The 27,564-nt window shown below is 42.3% G+C and overlaps 1 protein-coding gene across 5 annotated transcripts in view; it reads left to right on the plus strand.

The window, feature by feature from the left end:
• KIF16B (kinesin family member 16B) overlaps positions 1-27,564 on the plus strand; it is a 296,531-nt gene that overhangs the window by 206,456 nt on the left and 62,511 nt on the right. For 4 of the 5 annotated variants that reach the window (XM_045885380.2, XM_064572797.1, XM_045885381.2 and 1 more), the window contains one exon: positions 7,226-7,348. The exons of the other annotated variant lie outside the window; for it this stretch is intronic. In XM_045885380.2, the coding sequence (XP_045741336.1) occupies positions 7,226-7,348 (123 nt within the window). The remainder of the gene's footprint in view (positions 1-7,225; positions 7,349-27,564) is intronic. 5 annotated transcript variants of the gene reach the window in all.

Consider the following 27,564-nt stretch of genomic DNA (forward strand, 5'->3'; position numbering starts at 1 on the left):
CAGAACATACATTATTTCCGCAATGCCAAAGTCACTCCCTGGTCAGTTATTCTTGACATTGTCTAGGTAAATTTTTTTATTGATTTATTTTTCCTCATAGGAATGACTATGCTAGGGATGAATATTTGGAAGTATTATGAAGTTGATTATTTTCTTACTTGTGAGTTCTTTTTTGGAATTTCTAGACATTAAAGATTATTTCTCTTTTTATGAGTTGTTTTTTCCCCCCCAAAAAAAAATTCCCATGCAAGTTTCTTTGCAATTCCATTGTTCTCTTGTATGAACCTATGTCTCCTTTTTGTTCTTTGCATTTTTAGCTCCTATAGAAGAAAAGCTTGGATACAGTCCTAGCATGAATATGGTGCAGATAACCATGTATGCTCAACATTGCTCCTCTAACTAAAGCTTAAATAATATGCTCTACAGACACCCTCTATAGAATCCTCCCTCTCCTTCCAACTTTAATTTCTCCTGGGCCTTAGAATTGAGCACAGACTGAACCAAAACCAGGGCTCCGCAAAATCAGTGAGTGGAGATGAGGGATACTTTCATGGTAATCAGTGACATTGTAGAACTAGAAAGAAGAAAACCTGGTTTTCCCTCCTGAACATCCTAAGCTGTCAATATTTATGTTTGGCATAAGAGCCACTTGGCAATTTTTGCCCTGTTCTCATTCAGTCATACTAGACCCATTCTTGAATCTTTTGAGAATTTCATCCATCTAATGGTGAGTTATCCAGAGATAATGACCATTAAAGGGACCAGTCTTTCATGATCTAGAGAAAGATGGTAACATTTTTAATAGTTTCAAGTTGAAACATTCATCAGATACCCAGTCTTTCCAAACTTTGAAACCATGTTGATCACCTCAGATCTATATGGATGAAATAATCTGTTCTGGTAAGAATCATGGATTAGAAATGTTAGCCAACCCTTTTGGATTTACCCTAAGGCCACTAAGGGTAAATAAGATATTCCACAAATATCTATGTCCAACAGTTTGTCATTTTGGTTAGTTTATCCCTACAGATTTATATCAAAATTAAAGAAATACTCCTTTATTTGAAAACCCTTATTTCTGTTTCCCCTTGGAAGTATTTTTAACTCACCTCACTTTAAAATGAGATCAGGTTAGTGTTGTGTCTTCATGCCTGGCTGTTGTGACAGGCATGGTCAGGGGACGCCTGTAGTATGTGTGACTACCTCTCTTAGCAAACTCCACTTCAGCTCTGTGTACTCAGCTTTCAGAGATGATGTGGCATTAGCACAAGGTCCCCTCACAGCAGAGGCAGGTATCACCTTCTGGAGATGAATATAAACATGTCTTGACTCTTGACTTTATTCATAATTTACACTTGCTCATACAAGGTATCTTTATTCTCTGCTTCTTATAACATGGCTCATACCTAAACATGGAACTGATCCTCATCATCTGCCCCAGACCCTTGTTTTCAAACTGCTGGGGCATAGGAGGTCCTTGATATATCCTAGCTCTAACTAGAACTATCAGTATGGCCTGTGTGGTGGAAAAAAAGGAGGGGATCGAAATATGAGCTATGCTGGGAACAGAGAAAGGAGAATTGGTAATTGCATTAAAGCTGATAAAAACCCAGCCTGTATTTGAGAAGCAAACCTTGGATATTTGGCTCTCGGAGATCAAACGGCAGTCCTTAGGTCTGACCTTGTCCTAGTCAGAGCATACACTGAATTCCACCATCTGGTACATAATTAGAGTATTTAGGGGAAATGTTGATGACTCCCTGTAGAATTGGTCCATTCTGTGCCCTCTGTGGTGCCGACATTGATCCAAGTGGATGTTAATGCCACTTCCTATTAATTTCCTTAATTTGTCCCTTTTGAAGGAGACAGCCTGAGTAGGAAGGGAAGATTCTAATCTGAATATTAAAAATGTAGCCTGTGTTCTGCCTGCTTTTTTTGGCTAAGGATCCAACTATAGTGTTTCCTCAACAATGGAAAAATAGCATATTTGTTGACACAAGACATTATTTCATTAAAAACTACCAGAAAAATATTTTTCTGTATCTTATTTTAAAAGATGATATTTCTTATTTAGAGAAATATAACCCAAGTTACTCATTATGTACTTTTGCTTGACCTTTCATTTCTAAATAGATCCACTCTGCAAGTCATTTAAAGTTCCTTGAAATGTCCTCCATATTTATCCAGATCTGCTGTAAGATGTGCATCCAGCCTTTCATGTTTCTTTACCTCCTCATATGATGTATGACCAACTTTCCTTCCAAGTCTAAGCATCTTCTTTGCCACATGTGGAGAAACTGGGACTGATTCCAAAATAAATAGTTCCATAGAAATTTAAAAGCTCCCTTAAATAATAGGATATAATATGATACAGCACACGTTTATTTGTCTAGCATGAAACTCAAGATATTCAAAATATAGCTACATTCAAATAAAAAATAAATTTAGGAGACATTTATGTTAGTTCTCCTTCCTCTCCAACATAAACGTAGTTTAGGAGAATGTCAGGAATCTTTCACACTGTGTCCTGAGAATTCTACATTCCTCATGACGTTGACTTCAAAAAGTAGTTCCTAAAAATTACACTGCAGCAGTGGTTTGATGGAAACACATACTCGTTTGATTTGTCTCTCTGTTCATCTATGCATAGATAAAACTCAAATGTCTTCAGATCCCTAGCTTATTTTTCAGTTAATCATTTCTGCAGTTGTACATTTCTCTACACTCATTAATATTTAGTTACTCTGAAATCTTTGAGATTGAAGTAAACTGTGCCTATGGGTGGTAACAATATTTCTAGCCCCAACATGCTATTAAATAATGGAGAAAGAAGTATCTGTCTTCTCAACACAGGATGCAGTTAAACTTCACTGTCTGATCATGTGATTGGGGCAGTGGCTCTTTTTTTTTTTTTTTTAAAGATTTTACTTATTTAAAGTCAAACAGAGAAAGACATGTATCATATGACCTCACTGATATGAGGAATTCTTAATCTCAGGAAACAAACTGAGGGTTGCTGGAGTGGGGGGTGGGGTGGGAGGGATGGGGTGACTGGGTGATAGACACTGGGGAGGGTATGTGCTCTGGTAAGCGCTGTGAATTGTGCAAGACTGTTGAATCTCAGATTTGTACCTCTGAAACAAATAATGCAATATATGTGTGAGTGAAGGGGGGGAAATCGGAGGGGTAGACGAACCATGAGAGACGATGGACTCTGAAAAACAAACTGAGGGTTCTAGGGGGGTGGGAGGATGGGTTAGCCTGGTGATGGGTATTGAGGAGGGCACGTTCTGCATGGAGCACTGGGTGTTATGCACAAACAATGAATCATGGAACACTACATCTAAAACTAATGATGTAATGTATGGGGATTAACATAACAATAAAAAAAAATTTAAAAAAAGATTTTATTTATTTGAGAGAGAGCACGAGCAAGGGGATAGGCAGAGGGAGAAGCAGGCTTCCTGCTGAGCAGAGAACCCAGTGAGGGGCTTGATGCCAGGGTCCTGGGATCACGACCTGATTTAGGTGAGTGACATAACATTTAGGCGAGTGACATAAGCATTATAAGATTTAGGTGAACGACATAAACCTTACAAGATCCAGTTCCTCCCAGAGAATGGGTTCCTACCCATTTACCCAAATTTGTAAATTATCAAAGGCAGGGCTTTTTTTTCTTTAATGGATCAGTGAGCCCGAGCTTTAAGCAACTTTCCTTTTACTAGGGATTGATTTCACAATTATAAAATTCTTAGAAATAGAGAACTTTCCAGTCTTAAAATGTCTATGTAGTAACCAGACCATCACTTTCAGTCTTATCCCACTTAGAATGTTGACTTATAAAAAGAGAAAGCTAAGTTGGCTAACTTTAGAATGTAATCCATCTGGAGTGGAAAAACCAAATCTTTTTCAAAATTTGATGCAGTTGAGAAAAACTAAAGGTCTTAGAAATTACAGAGACTTTGTAGAAGTTATTTTATTTTGTATTCCCAGGATCTAGCCTTGTGCATAGCACATGGTGGGTGATCAGTAAAAGATACCAATGTTTGATTGTATACCCAAAGGGTGCCTATAAGAAAAGGCTCTTAGAAAGTTAAAATTAAGTCACTCTTGCTTAGTTAATAATATACCTGGATAGTTTTGGCTGCAGCTCTTCCTCAGTAAAAGTCATGGCCTTTAGATAGCCATGTGTATATTCATAGTTTTGCTTACTCGGTGCCCCCATCACAATTTTCTTTTCTTATTTAAATTTTTATTTTAATTCCAGTTAGTTAACATCCAGCATTATTTTTATTTCAGGTGTACAATATAGTAATTCAACAGTTCCATATATTTCCTGGTGCTCATCATGACAAGTGCACTCCCTTAATCCCCATTACCTTAGTTCATCCTTCCCCCCTCACACCTCCCCTCTGGTAACCATTAGATTGTTCTCTATAATTAAGAATCTGTTTCTTGCTTTGTCTGTCTGTCTGTCTCATTCTTTTCCTTTTCCTTATTTGTTTTGTTTCTTAAATTCCACATAGGAGTGAAATCGTAACATATATGTCTTTCTTTGACTTATTTCACTTAGCATAATATTCTCTAGCTCCATCCATGTTGTTGCAAATGGCAAGATTTTGTTCTTTTTTATGGCTGAGTAATATTCCATTGTGTACATATATCATATCTTCTTTATCCATTCATTAATCGTTGGACACTTGGCCTGCTTCCATAGCTTGGCTATTGTAAATAATGATGCTATAAACCGCCATCACAGTTTTCTAATCCTGCTGGAATTACAAGTTTACTTGTCAGTCTGCCTCTAAACAGAAGTCCCACAGGGCAGGACACTGTCATGTTCACAGTTGGGTTCCTGCTGTATAGATGGGATTTGCTAAATACTATGCCCATTTCCATAGACATGAGACTGAAGTGCAGAGAGGGTGGGCGGGTGACTGTTAGGCTGAGACCAAGTCCTTATGCTAGGATTTGATTCTCTTAGAGAAAGAGAAGAAAGGTCTTCTCTTTCCGCTCTCCGAATCTTTGAAGTGAATACCTATGGGATCCCAGGTGATTGCTTCAGGGATGCTCATTATGGTTGAGTTTCAGTACCGAGTATTTATGCTTGATGCTATTATCCACATCTTTTTAAGAACCCATAATACACATGATAATACACTCTTCCTAGTGAATTTGATTACCTTCTTCCTTCTTCCTTTTCCTCATTCTAGGCTTTTAGGATAGAGAGAGCTCCTCATCAAATGAGCTGTGGTTTTGGCCTTTGGGTCTAACTGGTAGGGAGAGCAAGGTTCCTTCTAAGGTAGGGTGCGTGGGTCTTTATTTCTCAACTAGTATCATCGGTTGCTTGTTGTTGCTTCAGTTCCTGAGAGCAGCATTCCCCTCTGCTGAGCGGGTTTTCCCACTGCTGCCAACTTTAAGCTTCAAACTCACACACACTGCAACAAGTGGATTTCCCAAGTGATTGTGGCAGATCTGGAGAAGAAATTCTGTTCCTACTTAAAAATATAGTTATTAAGTATGGCATAGAAGATTTCGGGGCTTAGGCAGCAGAGCAAGAACTTCATGGCTCAGCTATGGTCAGAGACATTTCTTAACAGTAAATGTGCTCTTTGAAAATCATTAAAACTACTAGATTATTTCTCTTCCTTCTCACTCTTCAAATAGATCAAACATAGTCCATGTTTCAGGAAATGTCCACCTTTACAGTAATTTGGAAACATACTGTCAGTGAATTGAAAGGTCTTTTGGCAGTGCACATATCGAGAAACTCTTTTTTAAAGAATTTCCACTGTGGTTTTTGACATCAGGGACAGCTAAATTGGTGTACCATTTCGATAAAATTAATGGTTCTTGTTTTGGGTGACTGGCCATGCAGGGAAAAATTAGATGCTCTAAAAGGCTTTGTTAACTTCCAAGCAGGGCCAAAATATTTACAGTGTCCTCTAGACAAAAGCAGTAATCTGAGACAGATTCTACACCTCTGTGTCATCCAGAAATCCGAGCTTCCACGTTACACCTGGCTCAGGATCCAGGACCACATTTTGCCCAGTGCTTTTTTTAGTCAAATAGGAATGGAATCACTGTGGAATCATGGATTTTCCATCTTCTTAAATTCTGTGTATGTTGAAATGTCCATTAGCTGGCTCTATCTCAGATGGATGAAATTATTTAAAAATTTCCTGATGGCAGTGTTACAGTCGATGGAGGTGGGCTGGCAGGCATCATGGTGCACAGGTGGGCACTAGGTTAGCCTGAGTTCGAATCCTAGCTCTGCTACCTGCCTCTTTCATATTATCTTGACTCTCGGCCTGGGGCCCCTCATCTGATAAATAGGGTTCAGTAATGGTTAATACCTCATGGGGGATCGTGAGTATTAAATGAAATGATGCATATAAACTGTTTAGCACAGTTCTTGGTATATAGTAAGTATTCAATAAATGCTAACTATAATTATTTTATTACTGCTACTGCTTTAAAAACATATTTTCTTGTGTTGTCTAAAGCCCCAGGTTAGTGCAAATGATAAGGATTGTTCAGAGATTTCCACCCATTTATACTCAAGAGAACTCATTTTGAAGATTTATTTTTTTCATAATGATTCCTTCTCAAACCCCTCTGGCTTCCCACCATCCAAACCATAAATATTTGTCAGAGCCAGGTTGATTACTAATCAAATGAAGCCTAAAGAAAATACTTGGTATTTATTTTAATTGTGGTTTAAAGAGCTTTCTGTACTACACTGGCTTATAAAAATGCCTAGAAGTTAAAAATGAAGTAAATTTGAATAAAGTCTCGAGGTTTTGGAGCTTTATGTACAGCAATCTGATAGTCTCTGAAGAAAAAAGAAGTTTCTCAGATGATCAAGACTTTTCAGAAAGGAATCTGGTTTACATTGATTTTTTTTTTAAAAGTTGGGATATGTAATCTGTCTCTTTTTTCACTTGTTCTTATAAATTGGAAGGAACTTCAAAGCCAAACAACATTTTGAAGTGCTTTTACCCTAATTTCTTGAAATAGTATACCTAAAGAAATGGTCTTTTGTGATGAGAGAGACTTAACATTCCTCTTTCAAAGGAAGCCATCATTTTTCTAAATAAACTCCACTAATTTGATGTTCTCTTCTCTGCTTGAAACACATTTTCTCCTGCCTGCCCAAGCAGGGTATTTGCTGAGGAGTGATTCGGTTTCTCTTTGTTCTCCCTATCTGATGTGTCTTTGATAGCGGATGGTTTCTCGCTCTTTGGGAGCAAATCCAGACGACCTGAAGGACCCAATTAAAATTAGTATTCCACGCTATGTGCTGTGTGGGCAAGGGAAGGACGAGCACTTCGAGTTTGAGATCAAGGTAAGTGCCCCTTCTTTACTCTTCTGGAGGAATGGAGGCTCGAGGCTCCCAGGGCTTTCTCTACCTTTTTTTTTTTTTTTTTTTTAATAAAAGGAGATGAAGCTACATGTGAACGTCTTGTTTTGTAACATATTAGTCATGCCCTCCTTTAAACTGGTCTGTGCAAGTCTAGACTGTAGCACATGGAGAGAAATTATCCCATAGAAGGTGGTGGTGGTTGGGGAGTCAGGCAGACATGGAAGAAAGTTCTTGTCACTTACCAACCCGACAGGTAGGGTGACCAGCCCTTCCAGGTTATCCAGGAGTTTTTGCTGTAGGTATTGGAAGTTCCACCCCTGGAAAACCATTTGGTGCCAGATGAACCAGGACAGTCAGTCACCCTATCCCTGGGCTTAAGCTCGATTTTCTTATCTATAAAAATGGGAATAATAATGTTTATGTTATAAGGATATCAGCTCACATAAAGTGTTGAGTCTAGTACCTGGTATATAATAATAAGTTATATAATAATAAGTAATAAAAGCTATTGCTTTTATTACTACTGCTGTTTTTATTGTTGTTTCTATTATTATTAATTTAGGAAGGTTTCCCTAATCTGTTTTAGGCATTATTTGATTTATACAACTTTTCAGGAAGAGATGTGTCTGCTTCCTTACGTCATTCTTTCTGAAATAATAACTTCCATCTGATTCCTAATTTAGTTCCATTGACTCATAACACTTCATTAAATATTGCTGGATGCTCTCCCCTCCTCAAGGAATTAATGATGAGTCACATTTCTTCATTTTCAAGCATAGTTGAGGTTGTTGATGTAATGACATCCACTAGGGTCACAGTCTGCAGCTGCATGAGGGTGTTCTTGGAAGTGAACCTCAGATGGGGAGTTTGGACACTGAGGTCTTCAGGTTCTAATTCTGCTGCACTTTGTTGAGTGACCATGAGTCTTTACCTTCTCTGATCCTCAGTTTTCTCACTGGTAGAATGGGGAAATTGGATCACACCAGTGATTTCCAATTTCTCAGCAGAGACGTTTGTTCAGCAGATTATTTATGAGGAAGGGTACTGCAGAAAGTGGACCAGTGTGGAGCTGCTGTGGGGTGGGAGAGTGGAGGGAGCCTGAAGCCAGCCCTCCCCACCCCACCCCCAACCCTGGCCCCCGACCATGCTACTGGGTGCTTGGGATCAACCTCTCCCTTTAGGCATGTGTGTCTTTTCCAGTCTTCCAGGAGAAACAGTGCAAATGCATCTTATAATTAATCAAGCTTTTAGATTCTTATTTCTATATACTTTTTCCTTTTTATTTTTTAAACTTAGGCATTAATTTATATATTTGAGGTTCCTGTTGAGAGTACATGATGTCTGGGTGGTGTTGGTGGTGTTTTGAACTTTACTGGCCAGATTGTGTGGTTTCTTATTCAAATGTTATGCCATGTCCATGATCCGGTACTTCTCACTGCCCCTGACTTAATGCCTAATTCCTGCTCAATTTCTTTTCTCAGTCATTTGAAATTGTATGTGTGTGTGTGTGTGTGTGTAGCTCCCTTTGTACATACATGTTATATTGATACGTACACATATATCAAAATAATTTCTGAAGGTATATGTTTTAATCCCATATTTTTAAAAAGATTTTATTTATTTATTTGAGAGAGAGAGAATGAGAGAGAGAGAGCATGAGAGGGGGGAGGGTCAGAGGGAGAAGCAGACTCCCCGCTGAGCGGGGAGCCTGATGTGGGCTCAATCCTGGGACTCCAGGATCATGACCTGAGCCGAAGGCAGTCGCTTAACCGACTGAGCCACCCAGGCACCCCAATCCCATATTTTTAATTAGAGGGTGAAGACTGGCTTTTATCAGCTCAGAATTTGAATTCTCCTAAACCGAGAACTCACAGCACTGGAGGACATGCAGTGATTTTTGTTGATGCATATATATATATATTTTTTTTTTTTTAATTTTTAAAAAGATTTATTTGAGAGAAAAAGAGAGCATGGGGAGGGGCAGAGGGAAATGGAGAGAATCTCAAGCAGATTCCCTGCTGAGTGCAGAGCCTGTATTGGGGCTCTGTCTCACGACCCTGAGATCATGACCTGAACCAAAACCAAGAGTTGGCCACTTAACTGACTGAGCCACCCAGGCGTCCCAAGATATATTTTATTTTAACTGATAAGTGTGTTAATAAAATATAACTATTAAATTGATTTCATGCATAAAAGATAAGACATGGATAAAGAGGATACTTAATTGCTATAGTATGATCTCACTTATATGTGGAACCTGAAAAACAAACCAATGTCACAGATACAGACAACAGATTGGTGACTGCCAGAGATGGGGTAGGGGTAGGTAAAATGGGTGCAGATGGTCAAAAATTATAAAATAAGTCCTGGGGATGTCATGTACAGATCATGATTATAGTTAATAATGCTGTCTATTTGAAAGTTGCTAAGAGAGTAAAATTTTTTTTTTAAGTTTTATTTATTTGAGAGAGAGAAAGAGGGAGAGAGTGCACAGGAGCAGAGAGGAGGGGCAGAGGGAGAAGGAGAAGCAGATTCCCCCCTTAGCAGGGAGCCGGAAGTAGGGTTTGATTCCAGGACCCTGAGATCATGACCTGAGCCGAAGGCAGATACTTAACCAACTGAGCCACTGGCACACCCCGCCAATTCCTTATAATCTCTTTCCCTTTCTTTTCTGTTCTTTCCTTTTCTTTCTTTCTTTCTTTCTCTTCCTTCCTTCCTTTCTTTTTTTCTTTCCTTTTTAATTTTATTATGTTATGTTAATCACCATACATTACATCATTAGTTTTAGATGTAGTGTTCCATGATTCATTGTTTGCATATAACACCCAGTGCTCCATGCAGTACGTGCCCTCTTTAATACCCATCACCAGGCTAACCCATCCCCCCACCCCCCTCCCCTCTAGAACCCTGAGTTTGTTTCTCAGAGTCTGTAGTCTCTCATGGTTCATCTCCCCCTCCGATTCCCCCCCTTCATTTGTCCCTTCCTACTATCTTCTTTTTTCATTTTTTTAACATATAATGTTTACCCTCGGGGTCACAGAGAGTAAATCTTAAAAGTTCTCATCATAAGAAAAAAAAAATGTAACCATTCCTGTGTGGTGACGGAGATTCACAAGACTTAGGAGGTGATCATTTCATAATATGCATTATACACCTGAAACTAATATATTGTTGTATGTCAATTATACTTCAAGAACCAAAAAAAGAAAAGAATTAGAACAAAAGCTGAGTTGATTTAAATAAAAATTGCAAGTAAATAATAGTTCAGGCCGTATCAGATCTAGCCAAAATTGTGAAGATGCTACTGTGAAGGCAAGTTAGAGAACCCAAATACAGAAAATCATGTGCGACCTTTCAGAATCTCTGCTTTCACCTCAGAATATATAAAATCCCAAACCAAAGGGTTCAGCTTTCTTTGAAGGTATCAAAGCCAAGTTCTGAAAGCATGTCATTGTTTTGCTTCCTTTTTGTACTTATCCCAGGTGCTGTAATCAGCACCAGGAATGACCTGTGAGCATTTGCCTGGAGAATCCCCAGTTCTCTGTGTAGGATGGGGCACCAGACGCATTCACAGGTAGGTGTGCTGAGCATCTCACATTCTCCTGGGGATACTCAGTCACAGAAGTCTCAGGGCCTCAATACTAGAAACAAACATGACCCAAATGTACAGTCCCTCTCTTGAACAAAACAAAAATGGCCATGCCCCAGCAAACACATAGCTATTGGGGTGTGCCAATGTCCTTTCCAGGCTCTGCCAGTTAATGTCCACAAGAGACTAATGTAGAATAGGGACAAAGACACCTACCTGGTTGGGTTGGTGTGAGCAGTGTATGAATTTAGGTGTATAAAGTGCTTAGAATGGTGTCTGCCACTTCCTAAGTGCTGGGTAAGTGTTTGTTTTTAGAAAAAAAAGTAAATTTTTTAAAGATTTTATTTATTTGAGAGAGGGAGAGAAAGAGCAAGAACGGGAAGGGGGAAGGGAGAGGGACAAGCAGACTCCATGCTCAGCAAGGAGTCAGACGCAGAGCTCGATCCCACAACCCTGAGATCACGTCCTGAGCCGAAATCAAGAGTTGGATACTCAACTGATTAAGCCACCCAGATGTCCCATTAAAAAAATAAGTAAATTTTTAAAAGGCATAGGGACTGAGTGAGATTTTACCCTTGGAATCCTAATGACTTTCGATGTACAGTTGTGTCTTGGAGAATTTTGGATTTTTTTTTTTCATTTTGATTGTTCATTCCCCCCTCAACATTCTTGAATTTTAAAACTAAGTATGGGGGCACCTGGGTGGCTCAATGGTTAAGCGACCAACTCTCGGTTTCAGCTCAGGTCATGATCTCAGGGTCATGAGATTAAGCCCCAGGTCAGGATCCACGTTTAGTGTGGAGTCTGCTTGGGACTCTCTCTCCCTTTCCCTCTGTCCCTCCCCCCTGCACTTGCTCTCCCCCCCAAAAAAAACGAATAAATCTTTAAAAACAATTAAGTATGACAACTTTTCCATCCATTATCTGACTATCTGATGCATTGGCAATGTTTTCTAGAACATACAGTCACACTTATGATAACAGTTTGGCTACTACTAAAATCTTTTCTTGGTGAACCAGTGGATTTAAGGTGGCTAAGGTAAAAAGTATTATTTTTTTAAAAGTCTATTTAGTTTTAGACCTTCTTTGAAGGAAAATCTGATGTTAATTTATATAGATATTTTATACTATTACACTTTAAACTTCATAAAAATCTTTGCTGCTTCTTTTTTAAATAAAAATTAATTTCTTTTTTGTACCTTTCCCCCATGGTGGTCTTAAAGGTCTCTTGGGGTCCTGAGTGCACCTGGCAAGGCTCTGTGACCAGCAGGGAAGGGTCTTGATGCCTGGTATTAGACCCCTGTTGACTGTATAACTTGCTGGTGGTTGCTGCCAGTTCATTTAAGAGGCCAAGCTGACCCATGAACACACAGGGCCCCCTGGGTGCAAGTCTTCATGAGCTGAATTTGCAGGCCCCAGAGAGGGGACTGGGAAGAGGCACTCAGGGGTGTAGCTGCCCAGAGTTCTCTCCACTTCTCCTTCACCCTTCCTGTTCCCTCTGCCTCCTGCCCTTTTCTGCGGGCCTTTCCTGAGATAAAATTCCTTAGTTATTTAAGTCATGCCTTTTTCCTGTAATCCCCAATCGGGTAGCTCTAGTTGTATTGTTCATTGCTGAATGAATAGTCGTGAGCCTGGTTAAGGTACATTTGAGGTCAGGTACAGGGAGTGGGATATGGGGGAGGAAGGGAGACAACAGTGGTTCTCAAATGCTCATCTTCTGATCCCTGGTCAGTCCCATGGAGGTTCCCATTGCTGGGCTTTAGAATGAAAAAAATCGTGTTTTTCATTAAGCTAAAATTTAATACTTAATTCAAAAGGACTGTCTTTTTGTATCTTCTTTATTCAGGGATTAAAAACAACTTTCTTTTATGAAGTAACTATGAGAATAGATACATAGGGTTTTGTTTTTTGGTCACATTTAATTTTTTCAATCAACTTTGTTAAGGCATAACATATTTACATACAGTGAAATGCACACATTTTAAGTGTACCTTGATGAGTTTTGACATGTATACACCCATGTAACCAGCACCCCATCAAGACTTCAGACTTTTCAGTCAGTCCAGAAAGTTTCTTGTGCCCCTTTACAGTCCGCGCCCCTGCCCAGCCTCTAGGCGAGCTGTGAGCTGCTTTCTGTAACGACATATTAGTTGTGTCTGCTCTAGCATGCTGTGTAAATGGGACAGGGCAGCACTTACTCCTTTGTGTCTGGCTGCTTCCATGTAGCCTGATGCTTCGGAGATTCATCCACATAGTTGAATATAACAGTAATTTGTTTCTTTTTATTGCTAAATAGCATCCCGCTATATGGGTATATGACAGTTTGTGGAATGGTGTCTGTCTTAATGTCCTTATTTGACGATACAGAAGGTTGTCATCTCCATGATGCACTCCCTCCATCTTCCACCCCCTTATTTTACTGATCCTTGAAGGACACGTGCCTGGGAACCCTGGAGTGAGGCCATCATTTCCCATGGCCCTTGCAGTGATCCCTTCCAGCAGGTCGCAGTAACATGTCCTTCTGCGGCTGTGTCCACGTTCTCTCCAAGAGGTGTCTGTCCTGCCGACTGCTGTCAGAGGCAGGCAGAGGGGCAGAGGGTGTGCCAGTCTGGCTCCTCTCATTCTGTGCCCAGTATCACTGAGTTTCACCTGCTGGCTGGCAGAAGGTACCTGTCACGAGACACGCTGGCCCTGAATCGCAGCCGGCACAGGTTATACCACTGACTGGACTACAGCAGTCATCCTAACACTCCGGCTTCACATGCTCGTCCGTGATTGATACAAGAAATCAATTACAACTGCATTATAGTTGCCATTTTCAGTTAGCCAGGACCAGAGTGGAGATAATTTAATTTTTAAATTACATTTTAGCAGGATACAAAACACCGGCCTGGGAAATCTGTGGTTAAGTCCAACGGAGGCTGGCATACTCTTATGTTCTAGAAATAAGCTGATGTTTCCAGCATTGTTTTCAATTCTCTGCCCTTTAGCTTACATATTAATATTTTAGTATAAGGAAAGAAGCTAACACTGGTGTATTTTTTAAATATTTTCTCTCCTGAGAATTTTTATTTCTGTAAAAACTGTAGGTGATCTTACCAGGAGATTGTCTTCCTGCCTCCTTCCTAGAGTGGTGACTTCTGTAGTAGCTCCTCCCCCCACCCATCCTCTGTCCTGTCACCCGGTTTCCTCCCTTCGGAGCAGGTGTCACAGCCCACAGTCACATGGTTTTCTTCCAGTCACTCTCATGTTTATAGCTGGTCTTCTCTGGAGACGTAAGCCCTTGGGCCCTTATCACTGGGTCCCCGGACCTCCCACAGGCCCTGACTGGTAATGATCACCCAGGAGATATCACTCAACAGTATGACCCACACAAGTCCGCCACCAGGTGCTCTCACTGGTCAGAGCCTGGGTAGAGCTTTGGGAATATGTGACCATGTGCCCTTTGTACACAGCCCCCTACAGGCTCCCCATGCTCTGACTGTGCCTGTGGATTCAGTCATTGATCAGCCATCCCACCCGCTGGTTTCCTCACGACGTGGCTGCCTCTCTCATCGTCCAGGGCAAGGACAGGCAAATCAAGCTCCTGGACTGTGTCTGTGTGCAAGAAAGCCAGTGACTCCTGCCTCCCTTCCGACGTCCCCACTCCACCCTCCCGCACGCCAGCACGCACACATCCCAGCTCTGACGGTCTCCAGCACCCACAGAGGAGTTCAGTTTTGTTCTGCACAGAGGGGTAGCCCTCTGCCCACTGTCCACCCCCTGGACATTATTCTGGGCACCTGGGCACTCCAGCCCCTTGCTCAGGAAGCACGTGTTCTGGAGTCTTCTCTTATAAGGAGCCCTCTGGTGCCCTAGTCATACCTCCTCCCCCACAGGCTGTTCAGGAAAAGACAGGCCCCTGCCTTTCTTCAAGTGGTGGCAGGAGATAGGCCCTTCTGTGCAGAATCATTTTGGTCCACTTGTAGACCAAAGGAGCACAGGAGTACACGCTTTACCTCGAACACATGACGTCCAAAACAAAACCGTTCCTCATTTCAGTCGTCTGATTTTGGTCAAAGGTACCACAGGAACAGTCACCAACTCTTGCCCCCAGATGTGCCTCATTTTGTTCTGACTCGTGGTCAGTGGCCTGAGAAGGAGAGGAGAGGCAGAGGAAACAAGAGAGGCCTGAGAGCGGGGCGGTGTCGCCTTGAGGAAGCTGTCTAGCACAGGCTTGTAGCCAGCGTCGAGTAACGCCTGAGCGCCCCGCTCAGGAGTCCATTTTCTTTTGTCACGTGAGCTTAGGTACGTGACCCCCCTTCTGGGTTCAGTCGTCGCTGTTCTGGAGTTGAGGAGACACCTAGTGCGAGGGCCCTCAGGTCTGCTGGGCCCTCCATAAGCAGGGAGCCCCAGAAGGTGAGACACGGCAGCGGGCATCTTGCTCTTACAACCCAAGGGCCACGTGACAGGGCCCTCGGCGCCAGGGCCGGACAGAGTTGTGCAGCAGTACGAAGGCAGCAGAAGCAAACCGGCAGTGGCCATGGAGGATGAGCTTTATTTTGCCTGAACAGAATTTCAAAATGTTCAAAGAGTTGTCAACGTTTCGAACTTGGGAGATCTGACACGGAAATTCAAATTTCCCGAGTTTCTGTAAAACATCAGAAAATGTGAGAACCCTAGACCGCTGTCCCAAAGGGCAGCCCAGCTTGGGGCTGAACAGTAGCTCCTCTTGGGACAGTTCCCGTGCCCTCTGCCATGCCACAGCCCTCATGGCTCCCAGTCAGAGGAGATCACCTGAGGGAATGGTCCACACCAAGTCCCCACTGCACAAAAAGGCTCACAGACCAAATGAAGTCTCTGATCACCCAGTTTATTAAGTCACACACACACAGATGCAGGAGGACGAGGGGCAGGTGGGCGCATGGCGCGTGGGACCGGCAGGGGGGCGGTGTGTACTCTCTGACCCCAGGATCACACCATGTTCACCTGCTCTGTCTCTCTCTGCCACCACAGCCTCTCCCGCTCTGCTTATCAGGACTAGAGATGTGAGCAAGGGGCCTCAGTAAACACAGGGCACCCAGAGGCAGTGCACACTTGCTCCGTGGCAGCATGCCTGGCCAGTGGCCTGCTGGACAGCCCTGGTTGTCACCTGCACTTCTTAGGTAGAGCACACGTGGAGCCAGCATAGGAGCAGGTTGTTGTCACCAATGGTCTTCCATGCGGGGCTGAATTAGCTGTTGGCCCCGAGCAGGCATGATCATGACCTAAGACTTTCTTTCTCTAGGTAATGTTCTTATCTGTTCCCTCATATTTATCTATTCTACCTTTCTCTGACATGCCCTATAGGTTATAGGTCCTTACTTGGCATATCTTATGAATTTGTTTGTCTCGCAAGCTGCTTGAGTACTGGCTGTCTGTTCTGACACATTCTCTGAGATTTACTTATATCCCGTAAACTGCTAGCTTACTTACTGGCAGTGCTTAGCCCTTCTGATGAGCTTCGTCCATCCTCTGTAGCAGAATTGAAGGTGCTCAAATAACACGTAGACTCCCGCTACGCTCCCTGTTGTCCTACATCCTGACACTCGTGGAGCCTCTTGGAGTTTCGTTTCTCACTGAGCCCTGTAGGCCAGTTGAGTTTGCAGCCTCTCTTCAAGGGAGGACACCATCATGCATCAAGTACCTTCTTCAGCCCGGGTTCTTTGCCAGACATTTCCAGAAATGTGGAAACTATACCAAAATGGGGGTATTATTTGCATTTAATGAATTGGGAAATTATGAATGACTTGCTCAAGGCCACACAGCTAGTAGGGTGAACCAGGTACCAAATGCCCATGTCAGATCTGAGAACTCTGAGCCATACTGGTGCCCTTGCTTATTCATTTTAATGTGCCTTCTACATTTCACTGCTTTCTGCACTTTTTAGAAGTCGAGGCCATATTTTAGTGTTGGTCTAAACATGGTGGCCATTTCCACATTCTTGCCTGTTTTCAAAATCTCTTATTTTTGTTTGTATTTTGATTTTCTATCTCGAATTCTGGCCAAGTGGCAGGCACTTTGTAAATTGGGGCTATTACTAAGGCTTTGACAAACCTGGAGAATTTGATGGTGGATAGACCTGCCAGGGAGCGTGAAAAGGAAATGCCCAGAAAATTTGCAGTTTGAGAGTTGAAGCAGTCACATTTACAGTCAGAGAAATTTCTCTTTATTTGGCAGAACAGAAATAAGAGCAATTCCAGTCTATTAGATAAACTATGCACACATACATCTTTTAGAAATACTCCCAACTTGATAGAATATAAATGTTCAGAAGGATTTGTGTGTTGGCATCTGAATCTCTGCTTATTAGTAACTTGATAGATTATCTCCCTGCGTGTGTATTAGCATAGCTGAGACAAATGGAGTGTTGCATAAGCTGTGGTCCATCTAGATCCCAATATTCAGTTTGTGTATTTTCAAACATAAATAACAAGTGAAAGAAATAACATTGGGACTCGAAGAATCATATTTTATCCTGTTTTTTTAAGCACCCCTCCATCTCTGTGAGAACATTGTCTTTCACTGAAAAATTTAAGAAAAAACACTTTTCCCTTCCCCTATTTTCACACAAAGCAACTAATCTTTTCTGTCACTTCCACTTGAGCAGTTGTGTTTCTCTTCACAAGGTAAAGGCTGCATATATGAGAAACAGCAAAGAAGAAATGAGTTGACTCACAAGCACCAAAGGAAAGCGGTCATCATGTGTGGCCAGGCCTTGAATTTTCATTTCAAATATGTTTTTTCCTTATAAGACTATATTAATATTTTGTCTTCCTTAACTTCAGAATTTTGGGGGTTTTACATCTCTTCCTGAAATGAATTGGTTTTAAAATAAGTCACGAAATGGTTTGAGTTCCCCTCTTTGCAATTGCTGCCCGAGGATACCCCTTGCCTTTCAATCGTGCATAAGAAAAGGCTTTCTTTAGGAACAGGATCACAGTTCCAGGAGTTACCATTTACTGGGCACCCCGATACCCTGCTGGTTGTCTCACATGCTTTTCCTTCATCTGTAGGTTAGTATCATGAGCCCATTTCACAGGTGAAGAAACTGAAGCCTGGAAGAGTTGCAAAATAGAACCAAAGTCACACAGCTAATTAGGCAATGGGCTAAAGTTAGGACCCAAGTCTGTCTTAATCCAGAGTTTTTCATTATTCCATTCTCCAGTGATGCCTGGTAGAGAGTTTGCATTCTGGGCTTTGCCTCTGAATATCTTGGTAATTTGAAGGAAAATTGGTTAGGCTCTCATTCTCGCAATTTCACACAATTTTAAAGTAGGGTAATTTTCACTATTCCTCACTGGTTTTACAGAGGTGTTAAGGGAAGGGAAAAATACTTATTAGTAATGATCTTGGATTTAAAAGGCATCCATCTTATCAGAATCTTAGAGCCTTTTTACATTCTTTCAAATTTATCTTCAAACTGCTAGATAAAGTACACTAAAATAAATGGTATTATCCCGATTTTGAAGGTGCTGAAATTGAAGCATATAGAAGTGATAATTTCTAGTTACTGCAAAAGGCTGAGACTTGGGTCAGCTAGAAAGCGCTGTTCGATTTTGCATCACTTCAGAGTTATGTAGATGTGGTGTAGCTCACTAGTCAGCTCCTTTCTGCATGGCACGCCATGTTCAACCCAGGTCTAGAAGCCAAGGGCTCTGAGGCACTTCCTGTACTTGTTGGTGCTACATCTACGCAGAAGGATATATGGGGAGTTTCTTGGATAACTGGGCTGAATAATCTTATATCTGCGTGGGTCTCCTACTTATAGGAGTCTTTAAAATTCTCCAAACTCCATACACCTCCCGTTTGTGTCACCAACAGTCAGGGCAGATCTAGGATTGGATTATAGATTCCTCTCTCCTTGCCCAGTGCACTGGCTTTAAGACCATGCTCCTCCTGCTGGGGCCCAATTTCTTCACTCAAGTGCCTTGGAGACAGAATTTCCAGAGTTCGTAGTCTGCTGGTTCCTGGGGCCACTGCCGTGGAGGGGGATGCCTGCTCACTTCCAGATCTCATGACGCAGTTTGTGGGCATGATTCCCATGGCAGCTATTGGCTGCCTACGTGGTTGCTGACATGGTGTCTTTTCCTTTGTGTCTATTTGGCTGTAGAGCTCAGCACTCCTTTGGGTTTCTCAGAAAGAAAGGTATATAAACTTGCCTGAAATTTCCCTAAGGAAACCAAGGATGGAGGTGCATTGCACATCTTAGAACAAGTAACTGAAGATACCCTGTTAGCTAATTATGTTCTCCCAAAAGCACCGGCCTTCCCTCCTGCTTCCAAGATATCCTTTGGGAGCTCCAGCTGCTGCCCCCTTGCTAAGTGAAAATATTCCACTTCAGCCTACTTTTTAGGCCTCTCTCCCAAGTTTACATACCCAAAGGACCTTGACATTCAGAAACAAACACTCTTATGTTCCTAGGACCCACCCCCCCAAAGGCAACTTCGAGACCACCTTTTGTTTCTTGATATGTTTTTGGGGAGTCTCACATCTACTCCCCGTACCTCCTTTCTTACCCCAAACCTGTCATCATGGTATTTCTTCTACATCAGCAGATTCTCTCTCCAAAGGAATTTGATAAACAACATTTTCTCTTTCTTTGTTTTATAATTCTTTACCCTCTCCCATTATCTCCTCTAATGCTTACTTTCTAAAAACTTTAAACAGCTATACGTAAGTCAGAAAAGGCCTAAAATGCAGGTCATTCCACTGCCCACATTTCAGCATAGAAAGGGAATTAGTGCAACAGAAAAGTGTTTATTGAAAAGAGACTCTGGGCTCCACTGTCTCCATTATGCATCCATTTATTATTTAACAAGTACTCATTCGGTACCTGTTGTTTTTTTAAAGACCATGCTGGAAGTATCAAGATATTGAAGGATAGGAAAGATGAATAAATAGTTCATGTACTCTTGGGTCCACTAAGTGGAGGGGAGAAAAACATACAAAAACTAGAACAATGCAAAGCAAAGGGGAGTCATGAAGGAGCAGTCAGGAAGATAACATCTTTGTTTACCTGAGGAAGATGGGTGGATGTCTGTGACAAAGGCCTGAGGGCAGACAGAGACAAATGTTCTGTGGGTAAGAGGAAGCAGGACAGTTGGAGGCCAACCTTGGGGAGGGACTCTCCTTTAAGTAGAGGTGAGTGGGGACAGTGAAGTGAAGATGAAGAGGTTTGGGGGGGGATGGGGAAGAGGAGAGTGAACGTAGCAACAGCGTCATTTTGAGAAGGGCTGAAAGGTGCTCAGGCAGTTGGTCTTGGGTGACCCTAATCACCTCAGTAAAACATAATCATTGTCCATGAGGATTGAAAATCTAGAATGTTTTGAAATACTCATTGCCGAGAATGTAATTTGGAAGGATTTCCAAGTAGGAGTAACTGTTGAGTCAAATAGCATAAATTTCATACATTCTGCTTTCCATAGACTGCCTGATCTGGGGGATTATTCTAATGTGGCCCCACTAGAAGGTCTCAGGAGCTAGGGAAGTGAGGTGTTGGTCCTCCAGTGGTGAGAAGACTGACCTGGAGTCCAGCCTGGGCCTGTGACGGAGTGAGCAGAAGGGAAGAGGTGAGCTAAGAGACCAGAAGAGGTAATGGGCAGTCCCAGTGAAAATAGACAGTGGACTCCACAAATGTAGTGTGAGCATGCCCGTCAGAAACCCTCTGAAGGATTTGGCCATCTTAGAGGCAGACGGGAGCAAGGACTTAGAGGATGATGGCAGGCTGTGGTTAGTGAGGTATTGGCCTCTTTCCAGTTTAGTTCCATTTGTAACAGTTCTCTGAGCTTTTAATTAAGTCTGATATATTAATACTTGCTACCGTACAAATTCCAATATTTGTAATATATTTCATGTTCCCTCAGACCTGTTCACAGTTCTGTGGCTGCGGAAGACCATATTTTGCACAAATCTGATTAAACTTTAGTATAAAGTTTTAGTGTAAAAACTTGTAGTGTATATTAGGTTGGCATTCAACTTACTAAATAGAAGGAATTTTTATATACTTTAGGCAGCTCCTCGAAATGTTGTTAGAAAATAAATGTTGTTTGAGAGAACTCTAATAGTAACTATTTACAAGGAAGCCAGTTAGAGTATTTTTCTTTGGGTGAAAAATTGTAGATTCTCCTTACACAGATAGATATACACAAGGGAATATATACTGATGACAGATCTTAAAATCGACAATTCTCAAACCAGCAAAATATGTATATAACATAAATTTGTGGAAAGCACTCAATAGAGAATTGTTTATAAGTAAATGCAGTTCATCTCATGGACATGTTTATGGTGTTTAAGTTACACTTGATCATTTTATGGCCCAGAAAAGATGGATTTGTATCAGCAGAGCCATCCAGTGACAGAGAAGTAATGAATTTGCTGCTCAAAGATATGCAGTAATGATGCCCTGCTTTCTCAACATTGAAGAAAATAATCGAATATTTTGACCTGATTTATTTAGTGTAGTGATCTTCTGTCCCTTCTGTCTGCATCAGCACCTCATCCCATGCCCAATTTTAATTTGGGGCAAAAATAAGACTTTAATATATATTTCCCCTTTCTATGTAGGTTTTCCAAACTTCACATGTGCCTTTTCCCACCTCCATGGGTGATGGTGTCTCCATTATAGAGAAGGGACTTGACTTTGACTCCATGTTTTCCTGTGGAGAGATGACACATGTGGTTGGTTGCCTTGCCCCCACGCCCCACCCCCCTGTTCCTGCAGTGATCATGACTGGCCTTTATGCTTCATCATCCTTGTCCTCATCCTGTTTGCATGTTGGCAGATAAGGGGAGATTTAAATGTTTTATATATAAAATAGGAAGCCTGAGCCGTTGCAGTCCTTATACTTAACCTGGAGTCAGGTAAAGATCTCAAGGGTGAAGAATTTAGAAATCTCTCTGTGTCACCGTAAACTTGTGTTACAGACATATTGAGAAGGCACCATATTCTCAATGCAGTTAAAAAAAACAGATCATCGTACTGTGTGACCAATTCAAATAATGTGATTCAGATGAACCTCAAAGACACCACTAGAAAAGGGTATGTGGAGCCAGGATGGCAGCAGGCCCTGTTTGCCATTTTGACAGATCTAGGCCAAGCCTGGAGCTCTTACCTGATTGGAAAAGAAAAATAATCTTAAGTACACCTTTCAGCAAACTGCCAACATCTAATGTGGCACCTAACACATAGCAGTAGCTCAATGAATGTTTATTTCTACAGTTAGAGTTCTTCCACCTCTACCCCAATTACTGCCAAATGCTCATTCCCTCAGAAGGCTTAAAATCTTGTAGGGTGGAGAGGCACTTATGTAACTAATATCAGTTCTGTAGGTTAATTAATATAACTTTAGTGATATAACTGATAATCCTGTGATATGTGCTCTGGTTAAGCCATGAGCTACATGCTAAGGGATCATGGAGGAGGGAATGATTTTTCCAGGGAGAACCGTGAGAAAGCTGCCAAGGGAGGAATTGCGGTTCGGATGCCACCCGGGAGGCAGCTCTCTAGTCACAGAATAGGGTATATAACTGAGGAGGCCGTTCAGAAGATTCTGCAGGAGACCAACGAATATGCCGTATTTCTGGGTTAAGTTGTCTGAAGTATGAGATTTCTGATCCACTGGGAGCTGACGTTAGAAAGGTGGCGTCGGGCCAGCCTGGAAGGGGCCCTGAATGCCACGCGGAGGGCCTTGGCCTTGAGGGAGGGTGGGCGGCAGGCTACTAGGACACCAGACTTGATTTTGCAGCAGCAGTACCGCAGGGATTTGCCGCAAGGCTGCTGATACACCTCAGAGCTTCTGACCAAGGAAGTGTGGGTGAGACCTCAGACTTTGCGTTTCTAACAAGTTCCCGGTGCTGCTGGTCAGGCGTCACGCTTTTAGTGGTTTAGACTACAGACTGAAACACTGAGGGTAGAAGTCATTCAGATCCGTAACGGGGGTTCGTTAATTTGAGTTTATGAACACATTAAGTGAGATATGCGGCAACAAAATAAATCATTACCCAGAATGTGCCCGTAGTGATCTTCATTGTTTAGCATTTGGAGGAAATTATATACACAGTGTTAATGGTTCCAGAAAGTTCCCTTCCTTTTCATTAATAGTGGGACTCTTGGAGTCACCAGCATAACACAGTGAAGACAGAGATCCCTCTTACACCTATACTGACCTTATTAAGCCCAATTCAAAGGAGTACATGTGTAAAGCTTGTGATAGTCCTCTGTACATTGGGCCATCTTTCTCTGGCCCCTCTCAGCTCTGCATGCCACCATGTTTTAGCATCCCACATGCCACTGAAAGCACTGGGGACTGATACCAAGAAAGCAGAAGGAAGTGCATTGGATACTTTTCTGGGGGCTCCCTCAGGGACTATGTCCTCTCCTTGCTGACTTGTTGGCTTGTGCCCAGTGCCCTTGATTCTCCTGCCCAGGAAATCACTTAGGCAGGTCACGATCTCCCCAGTATTTAGTGTATGCATGTTGTTAGAGAAATTGGTATCCCTTATAAAGGTACTATTCTCGGGCCACCGTGGAAAGAGGAATGAAACCCCAAATTATGAGGTAGATTTGGAATAGCCATTTCGTTACTTAGAGATTTTAAATAGTGATCTGACGTGAATGAGCTGAGAAAACAAGGTGGGAAAGACTGCAGGCCAAAGCCCTACAAGCTAAGTGTCCACTTACCTTATATCTTTATCCTAATTTTACTTGAGGCCATCTCTTCTACCCAGAGAGATAAAAAAAGGTGTTGCTGGCTCATTGTCACTGAGAGCCTAAGCATTTTTAAGATAAGTCCATCTTGGGGCTCCCTCTTCCATCTCTTCATTTAGGATGCCTGTGACGTGCCAAGTACTCTTCTAAGGTGCAGTGAAAACCAGCTAAAAATCCCACCTCTCCTGGAGCTGATATTCCAGTGGAGAAGGCAGACAGAAAACAGGATACCATGTTAGGTCGTAGGAAGTGCCTAGTAGAACAGTAAATTAGAAGAGAGGAGCAAGTACTGTGGAGATGGGTAAGGGGGTGCCATTTTAGATAGTATATCCAGAGAAAGTATCAGTGAGAAGGTGATTTTGAGCCTAGACCTAAAGGAAGTTAGGGAGCTAGTCATGTGAAAAGAATATTCCAGAAAGAGGAAAAATCTCGTGAAAAGTCCTTGAGGCCATACTTATGATGTAGCACGTTTGAAGAGGAAAAGAGGAGAGAAAGAGGAACATCAAGGATGATGCCAGTGTTTTTGGATTGAACAGGTAGGAGAGTGGCATTGTCATTTACTGAGATGGGGAGGTAGGAAGGGGAGGGAGTTTGGGAGATTAAGTTTGGTAAGTTTAGCCATGTTAAGTCTGAGATGCAATTAGACATCCAAGTAGGCACAGTAGGATATACGAGTCTGGGTTCGGGGGACAGATATGAGCATCCAGGGAATCATCAGCATATAAATGTAAGCTTGGAGATGGGATGGGATCATTAAAGGAGTGAGTGCAGGTAGAAAATAAAATATGTTCAAGGACTAAGCCCTGGGATACTTTGATGTTTAGAGGTCAGGGAGATGAAGAGAAATCTCAGCAGAGAAAACTGAGGTAAGAGAGTGTAGCAACCTAGAAGCCAAATGAAAAAAGTTACAAGGAGGAGCTGTCGGGACATCAAATCCTGCCGATAGATGGAGTAAGATCAAGACCAAGAATTAACCAGTGCATTAGCAGTATGGGGGTTGTTGATGACGCTGGTAAGAGTAGTTTGAGTGGAATGCTGAGTGGATTGAAGGGGATTCAAGGGACAATGGGAAGAAAGAAATTGAAATACCAAGAATAAACTCTTTCAAGGAGTTTTGTGATGATGGGAAGGATAGAAATGGAGTGGTAATTAGAAAGGACAATGAGGCCAAGGTGAGAATTTAAGATGAGAGAAATAATAGCTTGTTTGGGTGCTGATGGGAATAATCTAGTGCAGAATGATACAGAATGAGAATGTGTTGGTGCAGGAGAGAGAAGAGAAAACTACGTCTTACAGTATCCTTTAGAAGGCAAGAGGGAATGCAGTGTATAAGGAGAGGGCTTGACTTTAACAGGAGCACTGATCCATATGTCGTGCCTGGTAACAGGGAAAAACAGGAGGTACAGGGTAGATGGTGGCAATGAAGAGACTTGATTAAGGGTACCTGGGGAAATGTTCTTTTGATTTCTTTCATTTTCTCAATGAAATAGGAATTAATAGGTTATCAGCTGAGGACAGGGAGAAAAGTGATGAAAGCTTGAGGAGAAAGGTGAGGTAAACTATTTACAAAACTGCTATCTAAGAGAAGAGTGGATAGGACTGGAAAATGGGATATGACTGGTGGGAGGCATCCGGGCTGACCTGAAAGTGGGGATTGTGACTTTCAAATGAGACCAGTCGGTCCACTTCGTGGTGTGTTTTTCTTTCACACTCTGCTAGGCAGGTGCAAGCCTGGAGTAAGTAGACAGTTGGATTTCTCCAAGGTTATGGTTTAGTTATTGGTCCAGGGAATTTCAAGAGCAGGACAAAGAGATTTGAGGTTGAATGCAAAGGAATGGTTGTCATGATTGCCCATGGTTTCTAAGTTGAGTGAGGAAGGAACCAGGGCGAAGGTCAAGGAGCAGGTCAGGGTGTTGGAGGGATCATCTGGGTATTACTGGAATGACCAAGATTCATGGCAGGAGTTCCAAAGTGTTGGAGCAGGTGACATTGAGCAGAACCTAAGACCTTCAAGGAATTGGGAAGTGACTAAGATGAGTTGAAAACTGTAAGAAAGGTGGGCGGAGGGGCGCCTGGGTGGCTCAGTCGTTAAGCGTCTGCCTTCGGCTCAGGTCATGATCCCAGGGTCCTGGGATCGAGCCCCGCATCGGGCTCCCTGCTCTGCAGGAAGCCTGCTTCTCCCTCTCCCACTCCCCCTGCTTGTGTTCCCTCTCTCGCTGTGTCTCTCTCTGTCAAATAAATAAATAAAATCTTTAAAAGAAAAAAAAAGAAAGGTGGGCGGAGTGTAGGGTCTGAAGGCATGAGCTTCACAGAGGAGGGATTTTAGAATGGAGAGAGGAGCAGTGGTTTGAAAGTTGGGCAGAGAACAACAATCTCTACCTACATCCCAGCATGATGGGAGGAAGAGTGGGGGGAGAAAACAGTCCCTACTTGAGAGGGCTGCCGGGGCAGTGGATCCTCAGGGGAGAGCCAGCCTTCAGTTAGAGTAAAGATGATGGGGATGTTCCCAGAAGAGGCTAAGGATCTGGAGTATTTTGCTGATAATTGACTAGGAGTTAAAGAGAGCCAGGGAGCACAGGAGAATCTGATGGATGAGAGTCCTAGGCGTCTTTGGTGACTTTCTGTGGAATTCAGAGTCCCACAGCAAGGTCTCACCTGTGAGCATCCAGCATTTTACTGCTCCCAGGTCACGAGTGTGGCTCCATGAACTTTCTGGGCTCTCTTGGCAAGTAGGCAGTGTCATGGCCCTTCCTGTTTTCCCTTTTACACCTGGTTTGTGTCCAGCCAAAGTGGCATATTGCTGCATTCTCGACCTAAGGAAGCCCTCACACAACTCACACCCATGGTGGCCTCCGTCACAGTGCCTTTGTGGGGTCTGTTGAAGAGAAGAGAACCGAGAGAGACCCCCCCACACACACACGCAGCTTAGCTGCAGGGAGCAGTGTTTTCCAAGCTTGAGTGACTTGCATACCAGCTTTCAAAATTTACAGCTGCTGAGCTACTGTACTATTTTCATTTAATAATATTTTTGGTAAATAGACTTACCTTTTTTCCCTCATAGAACTATCTTTTTTGAGGGAACTCATAAGAAGAAACCTGACACAATTAAAAAATTCATTATAAATAATGAATACAGAACCAGAATGCTGAAAATTCTTAAAAAAAAAAAAAAAAAGTATATCCTCATATGACCTAAAATCATCTCACTTGCCACTTTGGGAAATGAGTGAACCCAAGACTGGCTGAGACTCAAGACTCACTCCTCCTGAAACTACCCATGTGGGTATTCTCCCCACTACTGCTTCTCCTCTCCTACTGATCCCCATGTGGGAGAATCAGGCTGAATTACAGTGCTTGAGAAGGGCATTGCTGTAATGTGCAGGATAAGATTTCCCATATGGGGACAAGGCCCATGCAAATGCCCTGGCGTGGGCAGGCAGTGGGTTAAAAATTTAGAATTTGGGTCTTTAAGATAAAATTTTTTTTTATTATGTTGTGTTAATCACCATACATTACATCATTAGTTTTTGATGTAGTGTTCCATGATTCATTATTTGTGTATAACACCCAGTGCTCCATGCAGAACGTGCCCTCTTTAATACCCATCACCAGGCTAACCCATCCTCCCACTCCCCTCCCCTCTAGAACCCTCAGTTTGTTTTTCAGAGTCCCATTGTCTCTCATGGTTCGTCTCCCCCTCTGACTTCCCCTCCTTCATTTTCCCCTCCTGCTATCTTCTTTTTTTTTTTTTTTAACATATAATGTATTATTTGTTTCAGAGGTACAGATCTGTGATTCAACAGTCTTGCACAATTCACAGTGCTCACCACAGCACATACGCTCCCCAATGTCTATCACCCAGCCACCCCATCCCTCCCAC

The sequence above is a fragment of the Mirounga angustirostris genome, unplaced genomic scaffold (assembly GCF_029215605.1).
Source record: "Mirounga angustirostris isolate CCGP_5_RB_7025 unplaced genomic scaffold, mMirAng1.0.hap1 SCAF_10, whole genome shotgun sequence".
Lineage (NCBI taxonomy): Eukaryota > Metazoa > Chordata > Mammalia > Carnivora > Phocidae > Mirounga > Mirounga angustirostris.